A 17,910-nucleotide genomic window follows, 5' to 3' on the forward strand; every position below is an offset into this window, starting at 1 on the left:
ATCAATGTAGTATTCACAAATTGTCAATGTTTCCTTAGTTCTGACTGTCTCTGATTCTCCCTCTGCAGCGATGTGTTCTGTGGGTTCCTGCTGTGCAGTAACATCGGACACAACCCCCGCATCGGCATGATGAAGGGAGACATCACTCGTACCTCCTTCAACCATCAGGGCAGGCCGGTGAACTGCAGGTGGATACAACCTCCTCACCTCACCTGTCAACGCACAAAGACAACATAAGGATACTAACTCAACTCTCTCTCTCTATGGTCTCTCTCTCTCTCTCTCTCTCTATGGTCTCTCTCTCTCTCTATGGTCTCTCTCTCTCTCTATGGTCTCTCTCTCTCTCTATGGTCTCTCTCTCTCTCTCTCTCTCTCTCTATGGTCTTTCTCTATGGTCTCTCTCTCTCTATGGTCTCTCTCTCTCTCTCTCTCTCTCTATGGTCTCTCTCTCTATGGTCTCTCTCTCTCTATGGTCTCTCTCTCTCTATGGTCTCTCTCTCTCTGTTTCTCTCTCCAGTGGTGGCCATGTTCTTTTGGACGATGAGACTGACTTAGGCTACGTGGAGGACGGAACGCCCTGTGGGCCGTCCATGATGTGCCTTGACCACAAGTGTCTGCCCATCCAGTCCCTCAACATGAGCACCTGCCCCAGCGGGCCCAACGGCCAGGTGTGCTCAACCCACGGGGTGAGTCCAGTGGAGCTGGTTCACCCTGTAGGTCAGGCTTCCCCAACTGGCGGCCCGTGGGCCGAATTTGGCCTGTGGTTGGTTTAAGTTTTCTGGGGGAGGGGGGGGGGTTCATTGTTGGACATAAAAGATTGTAAAAAAAACAGCTCCAAGGGGTTTTTAATTTAAGAAATCTGATCCCAAGTATTTCCCCACGCATAATAGACACAACGTGATCCCAAGTATTTCCCACTCATAATAGACACAACGTGATCCCAAGTATTTCCCCACTCATAATAGACACAACGTGATCCCAAGTATTTCCCCACTCATAATAGACACAACGTGATCCCAAGTATTTCCCCACTCATAATAGACACAACGTGATCCCAAGTACTTCCCCACTCATAATAGACACAACGTGATCCCAAGTATTTCCCCACTCATAATAGACACAACGTGATCGGATACACATGTAAGGTTTGAAATTATTATGTTTTAGTCAAACATTATATCTGTTTGGGCTTCTTGCTGTCAATTTGCAGTCCACAAATGATTTGTAATTATGTCCCCCCCCCCAACCCCCGACCAACCGCTCCAGAAAAAAATCATCCCGCAGCTGAATCTAGTTGAGGATCCCTGCTCTAGGTGTACCCATATGAAGCTGAATCTAGTTGATGATCCCTGCTCTAGGTGTACCCATATGAAGCTGAATCTAGTTGATGATTCCTGCTCTAGGTGTACCCATATGAAGCTGAATCTAGTTGATGATCCCTGCTCTAGGTGTACCCATATGAAGCTGAATCTAGTTGAGGATCCCTGCTCTAGGTGTACCCATATGAAGCTGAATCTAGTTGAGGATCCCTGCCCTAGGTGTACCCATATGAAGCTGAATCTAGTTGAGGATCCCTGCTCTAGGTGTACCCATATGAAGCTGAATCTAGTTGAGGATCCCTGCTCTAGGTGTACCCATATGAAGCTGAATCTAGTTGAGGATTCCTGCTCTAGGTGTACCCATATGAAGCTGAATCTAGTTGATGATCCCTGCTCTAGGTGTACCCATATGAAGCTGAATCTAGTTGATGATCCCTGCTCTAGGTGTACCCATATGAAGCTGAATCTAGTTGATGATCCCTGCTCTAGGTGTACCCATATGAAGCTGAATCTAGTTGATGATCCCTGCTCTAGGTGTACCCATATGAAGCTGAATCTAGTTGATGATCCCTGCTCTAGGTGTACCCATATGAAGCTGAATCTAGTTGATGATCCCTGCTCTAGGTGTACCCATATGACCCCAGCCCAGGACTACAACCTTGAAGGCTTTGTTATTAGCCATAAGGGTCCACAATGGTGTCTCCAATGACACAGTGTCAGCAAGTGAATTATTCACTACAATTTCACAAATCGTGTAAAATCCCCAGCATGCAGTAGTAACTGAGCCTGGGGACGAGTTTAACAAGGGTGACGTATTAATTTGTCATGGAGCATAGATTAATGAATTCCTCCTTGCCGCCTCTCTTCCTCCCTTTGTTCTACCTGGCCAGGTGTGTAACAACGAAGCGACGTGCACCTGTGACACCACCTGGGCGGGGACAGACTGCAGCATGCCCGACCCTCCCAAGGAGCCTGCGCCCTCAGAAGAAGAAGAACCAAAGGGTTTGTTTCCATCTCGTTTTCAGAACCTCTCCATGGTAGACTAAAGTAACATGCTTCCCTGACTAGAATCATTTCATTGACTTTTAGATCATCTTTACATCAGTTGGTTTTCAAATACTTTCTTCTGTCTAAAGATCATAGCTACAGTTGAAGTCGGGACGTTTACATACACCTTAGCCAAATACATTTAAACTCAGTTTTTCACAATTCCTGACATTTAATCCTAGTAAAAATTCCCTGTCTTAGGTCAGTTAGGATCACCACCACGATTTTAAGAATGTGAAATATCAGAATAATAGTAGAGAGAATTATTTATTTCAGCTTTTATTTCTTTCATCACATTTCCAGTGGGTCAGAAGTTTACATACACTCAAATAGTATTTGGTAGCATTGCCTTTCAATTGTTTAACTTGGGTCAAATGTTTCAGGTAGACTTCCACAAGCTTCCCACAATAAGTTGGGTGAATTTTGGCCCATTCCTCCTGACAGAGCTTGTGTAACTGAGTCAGGTTTGTAGGCCTCCTTGCTCGCACACGCTTTCAGTTCTGCCCACAAATTCTCTATGGGATTGAGGTCAGGGCTTTGTGATGGCCACTCCAATACCTTGACTTTGTTGTCCTTAAGCCATTTTGCCACAACTTTGGAAGTATGCTTGGGGTCAGTATCCATTTGGAAGACCCATTTGCGACCAAGCTTTAACTTCCAGACGGATGTCTTGAGATGTTGCTTCAATATATCCACATTATTTTCCTGCCTCATGATGCCATCTATTTTGTGAAGTGCACCAGTCCCTCCTGCAGCAAAGCACCCCAACAATATTATGCTGCCACCCTCGTGCTTCACGGTTGGGATGCTGTTCTTTGGCTTGCAAGCCTCCCGCTTTTTCCTCCAAACATAACAATGGTCATTATGGCCAAACAGTTCTATTTTTGTTTCATCAGACGATAGGACATTTCTCCAAAAAGTACGATCTTTGTCCCCATCTGCAGTTGCAAACTGTAGTCTGGCTTTTTTATGGCGGTTTTGGAGCAGTGGCTTCTTCCTTGCTTGGCGGCCTTTCAGGTTATGTCGATATAGGACTCGTTTTACTGTGGATATAGATACTTTTGTACCTGTTTCCTCCAGCATCTTCACAAGGTACTTTGCTGTTGTTCTGGGATTGATTTGCACCTTTCGCGCCAAAGTACTTTCATCTCTAGGAGACAGAACGCCTCTCCTTCCTGAGCGGTATGACGGCTGCGTCGTCCCATGGTGTTTATACTTGCATACTATTGTTTGTACAGATGAATGTGGTACCTTCAGGCGTTTGGAAATTGCTCTCAAGGATGAACCAGACTTGTGGAGGTCTACAACTATTTTTTTGAGGTCTTGGCTGATGTCTTTTGATTTTCCCATGATGTCAAGCAAAGAGGCACTGAGTTTGAAGGTATGCCTTGAAATACATCCACAGGTACACCTCCAATTGACTCAAGTAATGTGAATTAGCCTATCAGAAGCTTCTAAAGCCATGACATCATTTTCTGGAATTTTCCAAGCTGTTTAAAGGCACAGTCAACTTAGTGTATGTAAACTTCTGACCCACTGGACTTGTGATACAGTCAAATAATCTGTCTGTAAACAATTGTTGGAAAAATTACTTGTGTCATGCACAAAGTAGATGTCCTAACCGACTTGCCAAAACTATAGTTTGTTAACAAGAAATTTGTGGAGTGGTTGAAAAACTAGTTTTAATGACTCCAACCTAAGTGTATGTAAACTTCCGACTTCAACTGTACATTTCACAGAACATTTGTACATGTCAAAGTGAATGGAAGGTCCTTCAAGATGGCTATGGCATTTAACTAGTGTGCCTTTTCATTCTTGTTTGACTGTTTTTCTTTTATAAATATTTTTAATCCTTTTTTAACTTGTATTGCTGTTTTAAAAATATATATTTATTTTATATCTGCTTTTGTTGCTCTTATTATTTTATTGTGCTATTTTATAGTTGTTTTAAGTGCTAATTTTAACAGTAAGCTGCTGATGCTCGTATGAAAGGTGCTAAATAAATCAATTTGATTATAATCATTAAATTATTATTCTGGAATAGGCACACAGATACATCTAATGAATCCCAGGAGAATAGGTGCTGTAGCTGTGGCCTCTAATATCATCACAGATATAGGCATCATGATATCACCATCATCACAGATATAGACATCATGATATCACCATCATCACAGATATAGACATCAATCCCTTCTAGACAACTTCCTAGACAAAACATTTCACTGTCATAGTAGAAAACCTAAACAGTATATTTGACCTCTTAGCTTCCCTATAAAATCAAAACATTTCAAGCAGGCAACAACAAAAAAATAACAACAAGGGCAAATGGTTTGTTGAAGAATGCAAAAACCTAAGAAAGAAATTGCAAAACATAGAGACCCAGAAAACCTGAGCCTACGCCTTCACTATGGTGAATCACTAAAACAAGACAGAAATACACTACGTGAAAAGAATGAACAGCATTTCAGAAATCAGCTCAATGTAATTGAAGAATCTATAGAATCTAACCACTTATGGGAAAATTGGAAAACTCTAAACAAATAACAACACGAAGAGTTGACCACTTCCCCAATATGTTTGGCTCTGTAACAAAGAACAAACAGCGTTCTTTGTTATAGAATAATGATAGTGGCGGTTTGAGGAAGATGGCGGACTGAACATAGAGGTGCAGATCGCCTCAAGATAAAAATATTCAATATCTGTAAGTTTGACTAAATATTAGCACTTTAGAGATGGAGATAGACCTCGGTCAAGGGAAGTGAACCGTAGTGAGATACTGTAGCCTGTCTGTGACTCCCAAAGAGTTCCAATGTGGTCATTTTCCACTGTCCATTTATCTGCGTATAGATCACCTGTCACTAACTTCATGCAGCCTGTCATCGGAAGCTAATGTAGGTTAGGCTGAGACTGTAGCTAGGTAAATGCTGCCATAAAGGAGTAAAACATCTCTCAGTCTAAGATAATACAGTACGAGAGGTTTATGATCTCCTGAGATTTGTTATACGCTAACCACCATGTTTATCGGGAACATTTTGCTCTGGCCAACTTTTCAATGTAGTGGTCTGAGTCTTTTCAAAACCTCTTAGATACCTCCACCTGTAGGCAATAGGGCCCCTGAGATGTAGACATGACCTTTTAATTTACAAGCACAGTGCCACATCAGATTCACAATCAACGTTGAGTAGAAGGTCCTGATAATCACTACTACCACGGTAACGTTGAGTAGAAGGTCCTGATAATCACTACTACCACGGTAACGTTGAGTAGAAGGTCCTGATAATCACTACTACCACGGTAACGTTGAGTAGAAGGTCCTGATAATCACTACTACCACGGTAACGTTGAGTAGAAGGTCCTGATAATCACTACTACCACGGTAACGTTGAGTAGAAGGTCCTGATAATTACTACTACCACGGTAACGTTGAGTAGAAGGTCCTGATAATCACCACTACCACGGTAACGTTGAGTAGAAGGTCCTGATAATCACTACTACCACGGTAACGTTGAGTAGAAAGTCCTGATAATCACTACTACCACGGTAACGTTGAGTAGAAGGTCCTGATAATCACTACTACCACGGTAACGTTGAGTAGAAGGTCCTGATAATCACTACTACCACGGTAACGTTGAGTAGAAGGTCCTGATAATCACTACTACCACGGTAACGTTGAGTAGAAGGTCCTGATAATCACTACTACCACGGTAACGTTGAGTAGAAGGTCCTGATAATCACTACTACCACGGTAACGTTGAGTAGAAGGTCCTGATAATCACTACTACCACGGTAACGTTGAGTAGAAGGTCCTGATAATCACTACTGCCACGGTAACGTTGAGTAGAAGGTCCTGATAATCACTACTGCCACGGTAATGTTGAGTAGAAGGTCCTGATAATCACTACTACCACGGTAACGTTGAGTAGAAGGTCCTGATAATCACTACTACCACGGTAACGTTGAGTAGAAGGTCCTGATAATCACTACTACCACGGTAACGTTGAGTAGAAGGTCCTGATAATTACTACTACCACGGTAACGTTGAGTAGAAGGTCCGGATAATCACCACTACCACGGTAACGTTGAGTAGAAGGTCCTGATAATTACTACTACCACGGTAACGTTGAGTAGAAAGTCCTGATAATCACTACTACCACGGTAACGTTGAGTAGAAGGTCCTGATAATCACTACTACCACGGTAACGTTGAGCAGAAAGTCCTGATAATCACTACTACCACGGTAACGTTGAGTAGAAGGTCCTGATAATCACTACTACCACGGTAACGTTGAGTAGAAGGTCCTGATAATCACTACTACCACGGTAACGTTGAGTAGAAGGTCCTGATAATCACTACTACCACGGTAACGTTGAGTAGAAGGTCCTGATAATCACTACTGCCACGGTAATGTTGAGTAGAAGGTCCTGATAATCACTACTACCACGGTAACGTTGAGTAGAAGGTCCTGATAATCACTACTACCACGGTAACGTTGAGTAGAAGGTCCTGATAATTACTACTACCACGGTAACGTTGAGTAGAAGGTCCTGATAATCACTACTACCACGGTAACGTTGAGCAGAAAGTCCTGATAATCACTACTACCACGGTAACGTTGAGTAGAAGGTCCTGATAATCACTACTACCACGGTAACGTTGAGTAGAAGGTCCTGATAATCACTACTACCACGGTAACGTTGAGTAGAAGGTCCTGATAATCACTACTACCACGGTAACGTTGAGTAGAAGGTCCTGATAATCACTACTACCACGGTAACGTTGAGTAGAAGGTCCTGATAATCACTACTACCACGGTAACGTTGAGTAGAAGGTCCTGATAATCACTACTACCACGGTAACGTTGAGTAGAAGGTCCTGATAATCACTACTACCACGGTAACGTTGAGTAGAAGGTCCTGATAATCACCACTACCACGGTAACGTTGAGTAGAAGGTCCTGATAATCACTACTACCACGGTAACGTTGAGTAGAAAGTCCTGATAATCACTACTACCACGGTAACGTTGAGTAGAAGGTCCTGATAATCACTACTACCACGGTAACGTTGAGTAGAAGGTCCTGATAATCACTACTACCACGGTAACGTTGAGTAGAAGGTCCTGATAATCACTACTACCACGGTAACGTTGAGTAGAAGGTCCTGATAATCACTACTACCACGGTAACGTTGAGTAGAAGGTCCTGATAATCACTACTACCACGGTAACGTTGAGTAGAAGGTCCTGATAATCACTACTACCACGGTAACGTTGAGTAGAAGGTCCTGATAATCACTACTACCACGGTAACGTTGAGTAGAAGGTCCTGATAATCACTACTACCACGGTAACGTTGAGTAGAAGGTCCTGATAATCACTACTACCACGGTAACGTTGAGTAGAAGGTCCTGATAATCACTACTACCACGGTAACGTTGAGTAGAAGGTCCTGATAATCACTACTACCACGGTAACGTTGAGTAGAAGGTCCTGATAATCACTACTACCACGGTAACGTTGAGTAGAAGGTCCTGATAATCACTACTACCACGGTAACGTTGAGTAGAAGGTCCTGATAATCACTACTACCACGGTAACGTTGAGTAGAAGGTCCTGATAATCACTACTACCACGGTAACGTTGAGTAGAAGGTCCTGATAATCACTACTACCACGGTAACGTTGAGTAGAAGGTCCTGATAATCACTACTACCACGGTAACGTTGAGTAGAAGGTCCTGATAATCACTACTACCACGGTAACGTTGAGTAGAAGGTCCTGATAATCACTACTACCACGGTAACGTTGAGTAGAAGGTCCTGATAATCACTACTACCACGGTAACGTTGAGTAGAAGGTCCTGATAATCACTACTACCACGGTATCGTTGAGTAGAAGGTCCTGATAATCACTACTACCACGGTAACGTTGAGTAGAAGGTCCTGATAATCACCACTACCACGGTAACGTTGAGTAGAAGGTCCTGATAATCACTACTACCACGGTAACGTTGAGTAGAAAGTCCTGATAATCACTACTACCACGGTAACGTTGAGTAGAAGGTCCTGATAATCACTACTACCACGGTAACGTTGAGTAGAAGGTCCTGATAATCACTACTACCACGGTAACGTTGAGTAGAAGGTCCTGATAATCACTACTACCACGGTAACGTTGAGTAGAAGGTCCTGATAATCACTACTACCACGGTAACGTTGAGTAGAAGGTCCTGATAATCACTACTACCACGGTAACGTTGAGTAGAAGGTCCTGATAATCACTACTACCACGGTAACGTTGAGTAGAAGGTCCTGATAATCACTACTACCACGTTAACGTTGAGTAGAAGGTCCTGATAATCACTACTACCACGGTATCGTTGAGTAGAAGGTGCAAAAAGCATGCAAGCATAAGCATGCAAAAATATACCATACGTGAGGCGTTCATGTCTTTCTCCCCCATAACCCTTTGCAGGTCCTAGTGCCACCAATCTTATAATAGGCTCCATCGCCGGCGCCATCCTGGTGGCTGCCATAGTGCTGGGGGGGACCGGATGGGGCTTTAAGTAAGCAGCACACCACATGCCTCTTCTCCATGACTCTGGCATCCCCTGCTGTTGCATATAGACACCAGTGTTTGAGCTCCTGCTACAGAATACGGACATGGACTCAGGGACAAACACACACACACACACACACACACACACACACACCTGATACAGAATGGGACACACACACATACCTGATACACGTTTGTCCGATGTACCATCACTTACACAGTAAGCAGTAAACACACACTGACATGTTTAAAGTCATCTTGCATGTGTTCATGATACCTTTACTTGTCTTAAAGGTCCACAATCAATCATATAGGGTGAATAAATACCATAGAGATTATGTTGGGGGAGAGGTTGGGCATCTGTGAGTCTGTGGCAGAACCTCAAACTGATAAGACGGGCACAGTTCAAGGTTTGACGTGCATGTTCAGTACAGTTACTAAACCTGCTAGCTAAACAGAATAATCATTAAATCAGCTCTATAGGAGCACTTGGAGACCAAACTGTTCTTACCACTAATCTAGTATATGCATTAAGATTATACTGTAGCTTCTTGACACATTCAGATTATAGCTCCTCGACACGTTCAGATTATAGCTCCTCGACACAATCAGATTATAGCTCCTCGACACATTCAGATTATAGCTCCTCGACACATTCAGATTATAGCTCCTCGACACGTTCAGATTATAGCTCCTCGACACATTCAGATTATAGCTCCTCGACACATTCAGATTATAGCTCCTCGACATTCAGATTATAGCTCCTCGACACATTCAGATTATAGCTCCTCGACACAATCAGATTATAGCTCCTCGAAACATTCAGATTATAGCTCCTCGACACGTTCAGATTATAGCTCCTCGACACGTTCAGATTATAGCTCCTCGAAACATTCAGATTATAGCTCCTCGACACGTTCAGATTATAGCTCCTCGACACATTCAGATTATAGCTCCTCGACACATTCAGATTATAGCTCCTCGACACGTTCAGATTATAGCTCCTCGAAACATTCAGATTATAGCTCCTCGACACGTTCAGATTATAGCTCCTCGACACATTCAGATTATAGCTCCTCGACACAATCAGATTATAGCTCCTCGACACATTCAGATTATAGCGCCTCGACACATTCAGATTATAGCTCCTCGACACATTCAGATTATAGCTCCTCGACACGTTCAGATTATAGCTCCTCGACACGTTCAGATTATAGCTCCTCGACACATTCAGATTATAGCTCCTCGACACATTCAGATTATAGCTCCTCGACACGTTCAGATTATAGCTCCTCGACACATTCAGATTATAGCTCCTCGACACATTCAGATTATAGCTCCTCGACATTCAGATTATAGCTCCTCGACACATTCAGATTATAGCTCCTCGACACGTTCAGATTATAGCTCCTCGAAACATTCAGATTATAGCTCCTCGACACGTTCAGATTATAGCTCCTCGACACGTTCAGATTATAGCTCCTCGAAACATTCAGATTATAGCTCCTCGACACGTTCAGATTATAGCTCCTCGACACATTCAGATTATAGCTCCTCGACACATTCAGATTATAGCTCCTCGACACGTTCAGATTATAGCTCCTCGAAACATTCAGATTATAGCTCCTCGACACGTTCAGATTATAGCTCCTCGACACATTCAGATTATAGCTCCTCGACACAATCAGATTATAGCTCCTCGACACATTCAGATTATAGCGCCTCGACACATTCAGATTATAGCTCCTCGACACATTCAGATTATAGCTCCTCGACACGTTCAGATTATAGCTCCTCGACACGTTCAGATTATAGCTCCTCGACACATTCAGATTATAGCTCCTCGACATTCAGATTATAGCTCCTCGACATTCAGATTATAGCTCCTCGACACATTCAGATTATAGCTCCTCGACACATTCAGATTATAGCTCCTCGACACATTCAGATTATAGCTCCTCGACACATTCAGATTATAGCTCCTCGACACATTCAGATTATAGCTCCTCGACATTCAGATTATAGCTCCTCGACATTCAGATTATAGCTCCTCGACACATTCAGATTATAGCTCCTCGACACATTCAGATTATAGCTCCTCGACACATTCAGATTATAGCTCCTCGACATTCAGATTATAGCTCCTCGACACATTCAGATTATAGCTCCTCGATACATTCAGATTATAGCTCCTCGATACATTCAGATTATAGCTCCTCGATACATTCAGATTATAGCTCCTCGACACATTCAGATTATAGCTCCTCGACACATTCAGATTATAGCTCTTCGACACGTTCAGATTATAGCTCCTCGACACATTCAGATTATAGCTCCTCGACACATTCAGATTATAGCTCCTCGACACATTCAGATTATAGCTCCTCGACACATTCAGATTATAGTTTCTTGACACATTATGTTATGTTCACTAATCTGAGGTATCAAGTGCCAGTCGCTCACTGGTAAACCTGTTGTGTTGGGCAACAGGGGTGTTACACACCATTCATCTAAAGAAAGAAAAGGAGTTGATAAATATAGTTCAGCCACCAAAGCATGCCAGTTAGCAAGCATTTGTCACCAAAACATTTATTTCTGCATGTTTACTTGGATAAGGTCAGTTCATTGCACAAAGGCTGAGCCTAACCCAGGATGACATGCTCCTGGGTTACCATACTCTTATCACTACCATCATCTTTTTCTCACTCCGGTACGAGGGTTCGAGGGTGAGAGTTTAAGCGGAAGTGGTGAGAGAGAAGCCAGGGCCATATTGTTGGCCGCAGCCTTTGTGCCATGGCTGGCCACACCCACCTGGATGGCCAGACTCCGCCCTAGAGCAGAGCAGGACTCACGGACCCGCCCACACCAGCTGCCATTGCTGCCTGCTTCACAGACCTGGTACACACACGGCGCATTGTACTGCATGACCCACCACGCACATCAATAGAGCCATCTCCAACTGGCCTACTATTGAAACAGGTGCATGACAGACTGCTAGAAGCCCTACATCAAGCCACTTACAGAGAGGTTATGCACAACTCATGTTGTTGGTGTTATCTTGTTGTTGTTGTCGTCTTTGTGGTTGTTGTTGTTGTTGATGTGTCGTTGTCTCCTCTTTCCCTCCTTTTATAGAGTACATTTTTGTTGGTTCTCTCTCTCACCCCAGATGCTAATGTTTTGAATGGAACAAATGTGTTTTTTCCTATCAGAGATGGTAATGAGCGATACATGTCCTCTCCTTGTCCTTGTGTTTTGGAAAGCTAACTGTATGTCACATGGACTAGCACAGCCTCATCTCATTGCCTCCAGCACCATGCTGTGGTTGTTAATGTGAAACACAAAATGAGTGTCATTGCAATGCAGAAGAATTTACTCACTGTCTTTCTGAAAAATAAACAACCATAAAAGCACTGCACATACCAATAGTTAACGTACCAATAGTTAACGTACCACTAGTTGACGTACCAATAGTTAACGTACCAATAGTTAACGTGCCAATAGTTAACGTACCAATAGTTAACGTACCAATAGTTAACGTACCAATAGTTAGCGTACCAATAGTTAACGTACCAATAGTTAACGTACCAATAGTTAACGTGCCAATAGTTAACGTACCAGTAGTTAACGTCCCAATAGTTAACGTGCCAATAGTTAACGTGCCAATAGTTAACGTGCCAATAGTTAACGTACCAATAGTTAACGTACCAATTGTTATCGTACCAATAGTTAACGTACCAATAGTTAACGTGCCAATAGTTAACGTACCAATAGTTAACGTACCAATAGTTAACGTACCAATAGTTAACGTACCAATAGTTAACGTGCCAATAGTTAACGTACCAATAGTTAACGTACCAATTGTTATCGTACCAATAGTTAACGTACCAATAGTTAACGTGCCAATAGTTAACGTACCAATTGTTAACGTACCAATTGTTATCGTACCAATAGTTAACGTACCAATTGTTAACGTACCAATTGTTATCGTACCAATAGTTAACGTACCAATTGTTAACGTACCAATAGTTATCGTACCAATAGTTAACGTACCAATTGTTATCGTACCAATAGTTAACGTACCAATAGTTAACGTGCCAATAGTTAACGTACCAATAGTTAACGTACCAATTGTTATCGTACCAATAGTTAACGTACCAATTGTTATCGTACCAATAGTTAACGTACCAATAGTTAACGTGCCAATAGTTAACGTACCAATAGTTAACGTACCAATAGTTAACGTACCAATAGTTAGCGTACCAATAGTTAACGTACCAATAGTTAACGTACCAATAGTTAACGTACCAATAGTTAACGTACCAATAGTTAACGTACCAATAGTTAGCGTACCAATAGTTAGCGTACCAATAGTTAACGTACCAATAGTTAGCGTACCAATAGTTAACGTACCAATAGTTAGCGTACCAATAGTTAGCGTACCAATAGTTAACGTACCAATAGTTAGCGTACCAATAGTTAACGTACCAATAGTTAACGTACCAATAGTTAGCGTGCCAATAGTTAGCGTGCCAATAGTTAACGCGCCAATAGTTAACGCACCAGTAGTTAACGTACCAATAGTTAACGTGCCAATAGTTAACGTACCAATAGTTAACGTACCAAATCAATACCAGGAATCTACTCTCCAGTGACGTCACTGAAGACCTTAGCTGCAGTGAGCAGTCCAATATGAAACCACCAGATATGACTGCTGTTGTCTAAGAGATGAGTGTAGCTGCTTCTCCAATGTGCACTTACTGTACCACCATCATCAGTAATATACCAGATATTGACCCCTTGTCTTCTTTTCCGACTCTCCCTTGAACGTGAAGAAATGTGAAGAAGCGAAAGTACGACCCCAACGCCAGCGCCATATAAGGTTGGAGGAGAGGTCAGCGGGCACAGAGGGAACCTTCTGGGCTTCCTTAGTACTCTACAGCTGGACTGCACTTACTGCGGAGGATTTTTTGGGCATTAGATTTACTTGAAAAATACATAGAGGACAATTTAACATTATCCATCTTAGTCATGTAGAGATGTAGCCTTTTTCAACCCTAACAACCCACCTAACAACCCCACCCACCTACCTAACAACCCCACCCACCTACCTAACAACCCACCTAACAACCCCACCCACCCACCTAACAACCCACCTAACAGCCCCACCCACCCACCTAACAGCCCCACCCACCCACCTAACAGCCCCACCCACCCACCTAACAGCCCCACCCACCTACCTAACAACCCACCTAACAGCCCCACCCACCCACCTAACAGCCCCACCCACCTACCTAACAACCCACCTAACAGCCCCACCCACCTACCTAACAACCCACCTAACAGCCCCACCCACCTACCTAACAACCCACCTAACAGCCTCACCCACCTACCTAACAACCCCACCCACCTACCTAACAACCCACCTAACAACCTCACCCACCTACCTAACAACCCAGCTAACAACCCCACCCACCTACCTAACAACTCCACCCACCTACCTAACAACTCCACCCACCTACCTAACAACTCCACCCACCTACCTAACAACTCCACCCACCTACCTAACAACCCCACCCACCTACCTAACAACCCACCTAACAACCTCACCCACCTACCTAACAACCCACCTAACAACCCACCCACCTACCTAACAACTCCACCCACCTACCTAACAACCCACCTAACAACCCCACCCACCTACCTAACAACCCCACCCACCTACCTAACAACCCCACCCACCCACCTCACAACCACACCCACCAACCCCACTCACCTAAGAACCACACCCACCCACCTAACAACCCCAGCCACCTACCTAACAACCCACCTAACAACCCCACCCACCTCCCCAACCACACCACTCACCTAACAACCCCACCCACCTACCTAACAACCCCACTCATCTACCTAACAACCCCACCCACCCACCTAACAACCCCACTCACCTAACAACCACACCCACCCACCTAACAACCACACCCACATACCTAACAACCACACCCACATACCTAACAACCCCACCCACCCACCTAACAACCCCACCCACCCACCTAACAACCACACCCACCCACCTAACAACCACACCCACCCACCTAACATCCCCACCCACCGACCTACCTAACAACCACACCCACCCACCTAACATCCCCACCCACCTACCTACCTAACATCCCCACCCACCCACCTACCTAACAACCACACCCACCCACCTAACAACCCCACTCACCTAACAACCCCACCAATGGCGGACTGGCCGTCGGGAGCACCGGGACATTCCCGGTGGCCTGAGGGTCGTTTTGGCCTGCCGTGAATAGTCAACTTGACCAGCGATAATATAGCAAGCAGGAATGAGTTAACGGAGAATCCACGAATCAGGCGGGACTCTCACACTTTCGCTGCAGTGTCCCCGTGCCAAAAATGACCTCAGGTCTCTCCACGACGCACATAGCAACCGTCTACCTGCTTCTCTACCGATAACATTTTAGACAAGTCGCACGGCGAAATGGACGGTCAGAAAAGGAAAAGTGGAGCAGAGAGGGAGAGAATAAAAAAGAGAAAGGCCCTTGCCACAGTCAAAAACACTAGCTGAAACACACACACTGACACACACACGTCACCCAGCATGGCTAGCTAAGTAGCCTAGCTAATAATAGTGACACAATGGCCGGTCGGCTAAACAGTTTGCACGTCTTACGTCTTCGTGGAAGAATTATATCATAGCAATGAGTGCAACATAGCGATCATAATATGACATTGAAGGCAATATATTTCAACTAGTAAAAAATAGTAAACCTAGACTATGGACTTGCCGGCATTCGGTCATGACTCATGCCACATAAGCTGGGGAAAGTGCACATACACTGTACAGCGAAACAGGCTACAGTAACGTAACCATAATACATCCATGAACATAACACAGTAGCCTGTGTGACACAGCATAGGCATTGACATAGACCATTAGCGCCATTAGTACCAGCATTACAAGTTACTACAATAATATACAGCTCTGGGGGGAAATTAAGAGACTATTCTTAATTTTTTCCAGAGCGGTATTAATGTAGCCTACTGATACACTACTGATAGTATGATAATAGAGTATTTTCTTTGTAAAGGTGGAGAAGGAAGCAGCAGCAGCACTAGAGCTTCAGGTGCTCCTGCAGAACTGGAGATGGTGGTCAGTTCAGAGTCAGACTCAGAGCAGGAACCTTCAGGTGTTCCTGCAGAACTGGAGGTGGTGGTCAGTTCAGAGTCAGACTTAGAGCAGGAACCTTCAGGTGCTCCTGCAGAACTGGAGATGGTGGTCAGTTCAGAGTCAGACTCAGAGCAGGAACCTTCAGGTGCTCCTGCAGAACTGGAGGTGGTGGTCAGTTCAGAGTCAGACTCAGAGCAGGAACCTTCAGGTGCTCCTGCAGAACTGGAGATGGTGGTCAGTTCAGAGTCAGACTCAGAGCAGGAACCTTCAGGTGCTCCTGCAGAACTGGAGGTGGTGGTCAGTTCAGAGACAGACTCAGAGCAGGAACCTTCAGGTACAACTTAAGAGCACAAACCTAAACATGGAGGCTATGATTTTAGATTAATATGTGCTTTATTTATGAGATTATCAGTAGGACTGTAATCGGGGGGGCATACCTTGTACATGTGTATGTGCTATGCTTGGTGTATTCCTAGCGAGTTTTTGAGGGTGCACCCATAGCCATAGCATACCTTGACAACTCAGTGTTCAGTTAGGCTACTTGTTGGTCAGTCCCAAATGTTTGCATTTTGTAATGTGGATAACTTTCTTCCCAGATGAACATAGTGGCCAAATGTATAACTAGTTTGGTACCCGTTACATCAACTAATAGGGTTAGCCTACAAAATTAGCGGTCTGGTGGTTTGCGTGAACAGGGTGGCCTGGGTCAAATTCCCGGCCTGAATTATTGTTTCAGTCCGCCCCTGAACCCCACCACCTAACAACCCCACCCACCTAACAACCCCACCCACCTAACAACCCCACCACCTCACAACCCCACCACCTCACAACCCCACCCAACTGCCTAACAACCCACCCACCTATCTAACCCCACCCACCTAACAACCACACCCACCCACCTACCTAACAACCCCACCCACCTACCTAACAACCCCACCCACCTACCTAACAACCCAACCACCTAACAACCCCACCCACCTACCTAACAACCCAGCTAACAACCCCACCCACCTTCCTAACAACCCCACCCCCCTACCCACCTACCTAACAACCCCACCCACTTACCTAACATCCCACCTAACAACCACACCCACCCACCTACCTAACAACCCCACCCACCTACCTAACAACCCCCCCCACCTACCTAACAACCCAACCACCTAACAACCCCACCCACCTACCTAACAACCCAGCTAACAACCCCACCCACCTTCCTAACAACCCCACCCACCTACCCACCTACCTAACAACCCCACCCACTTACCTAACATCCCACCTAACAACCCCACCCACCTACCTAACAATCCACCTAACAACCCCACCCACCTACCTAACAACCCCACCCACCTACCTAACAACCCCACCCACCCACCTAACAACCCACCTAACAACCCCACCCACCTACCTAACAACCCACCTAACAACCCCACCCACCTACCTAACAACCCCCCTAACAACCCCCCCCACCTACCTAACAACCCCACCCACCTACCTAACAACCCACCTAACAACCCCACCCACCTACCTAACAACCCCACCCACCCACCTAACAACCCCACCCACCTACCTAACAACCCACCTAACAACCCCACCCACCTACCTAACAACCCACCTACCTAACAACCCCACCCACCTACCTAACAACCCCACCGACCCACCTAACAACCCCACCCACCTACCTAACAACCCAACACACTTACCTTACCACCTACCTAACAACCCCACCCACCCACCTAACAACCCCACCCACATACCTAACAACCCATCTAACAACCCCACCCACCTAACAACCCCA

The 17,910-nt window shown here is 44.7% G+C and overlaps 1 protein-coding gene across 1 annotated transcript in view; it reads left to right on the top strand.

Annotated features, from left to right (window-relative positions):
- Nucleotides 1-8,934, top strand: part of LOC120063682 (disintegrin and metalloproteinase domain-containing protein 23-like) — a 58,111-nt gene extending 49,177 nt beyond the window's left edge. The window contains exons 22-25 of the mRNA XM_039013977.1: nucleotides 69-188; nucleotides 518-686; nucleotides 2,210-2,321; nucleotides 8,840-8,934. Coding sequence (XP_038869905.1) covers nucleotides 69-188; nucleotides 518-686; nucleotides 2,210-2,321; nucleotides 8,840-8,934 — 496 coding nt within the window. The remainder of the gene's footprint in view (nucleotides 1-68; nucleotides 189-517; nucleotides 687-2,209; nucleotides 2,322-8,839) is intronic.
- The last annotated feature ends 8,976 nt before the right edge of the window (nucleotides 8,935-17,910 follow it).

Source organism: Salvelinus namaycush, chromosome 19 (assembly GCF_016432855.1).
Source record: "Salvelinus namaycush isolate Seneca chromosome 19, SaNama_1.0, whole genome shotgun sequence".
In the NCBI taxonomy this organism is placed as follows: Eukaryota; Metazoa; Chordata; class Actinopteri; order Salmoniformes; family Salmonidae; genus Salvelinus; species Salvelinus namaycush.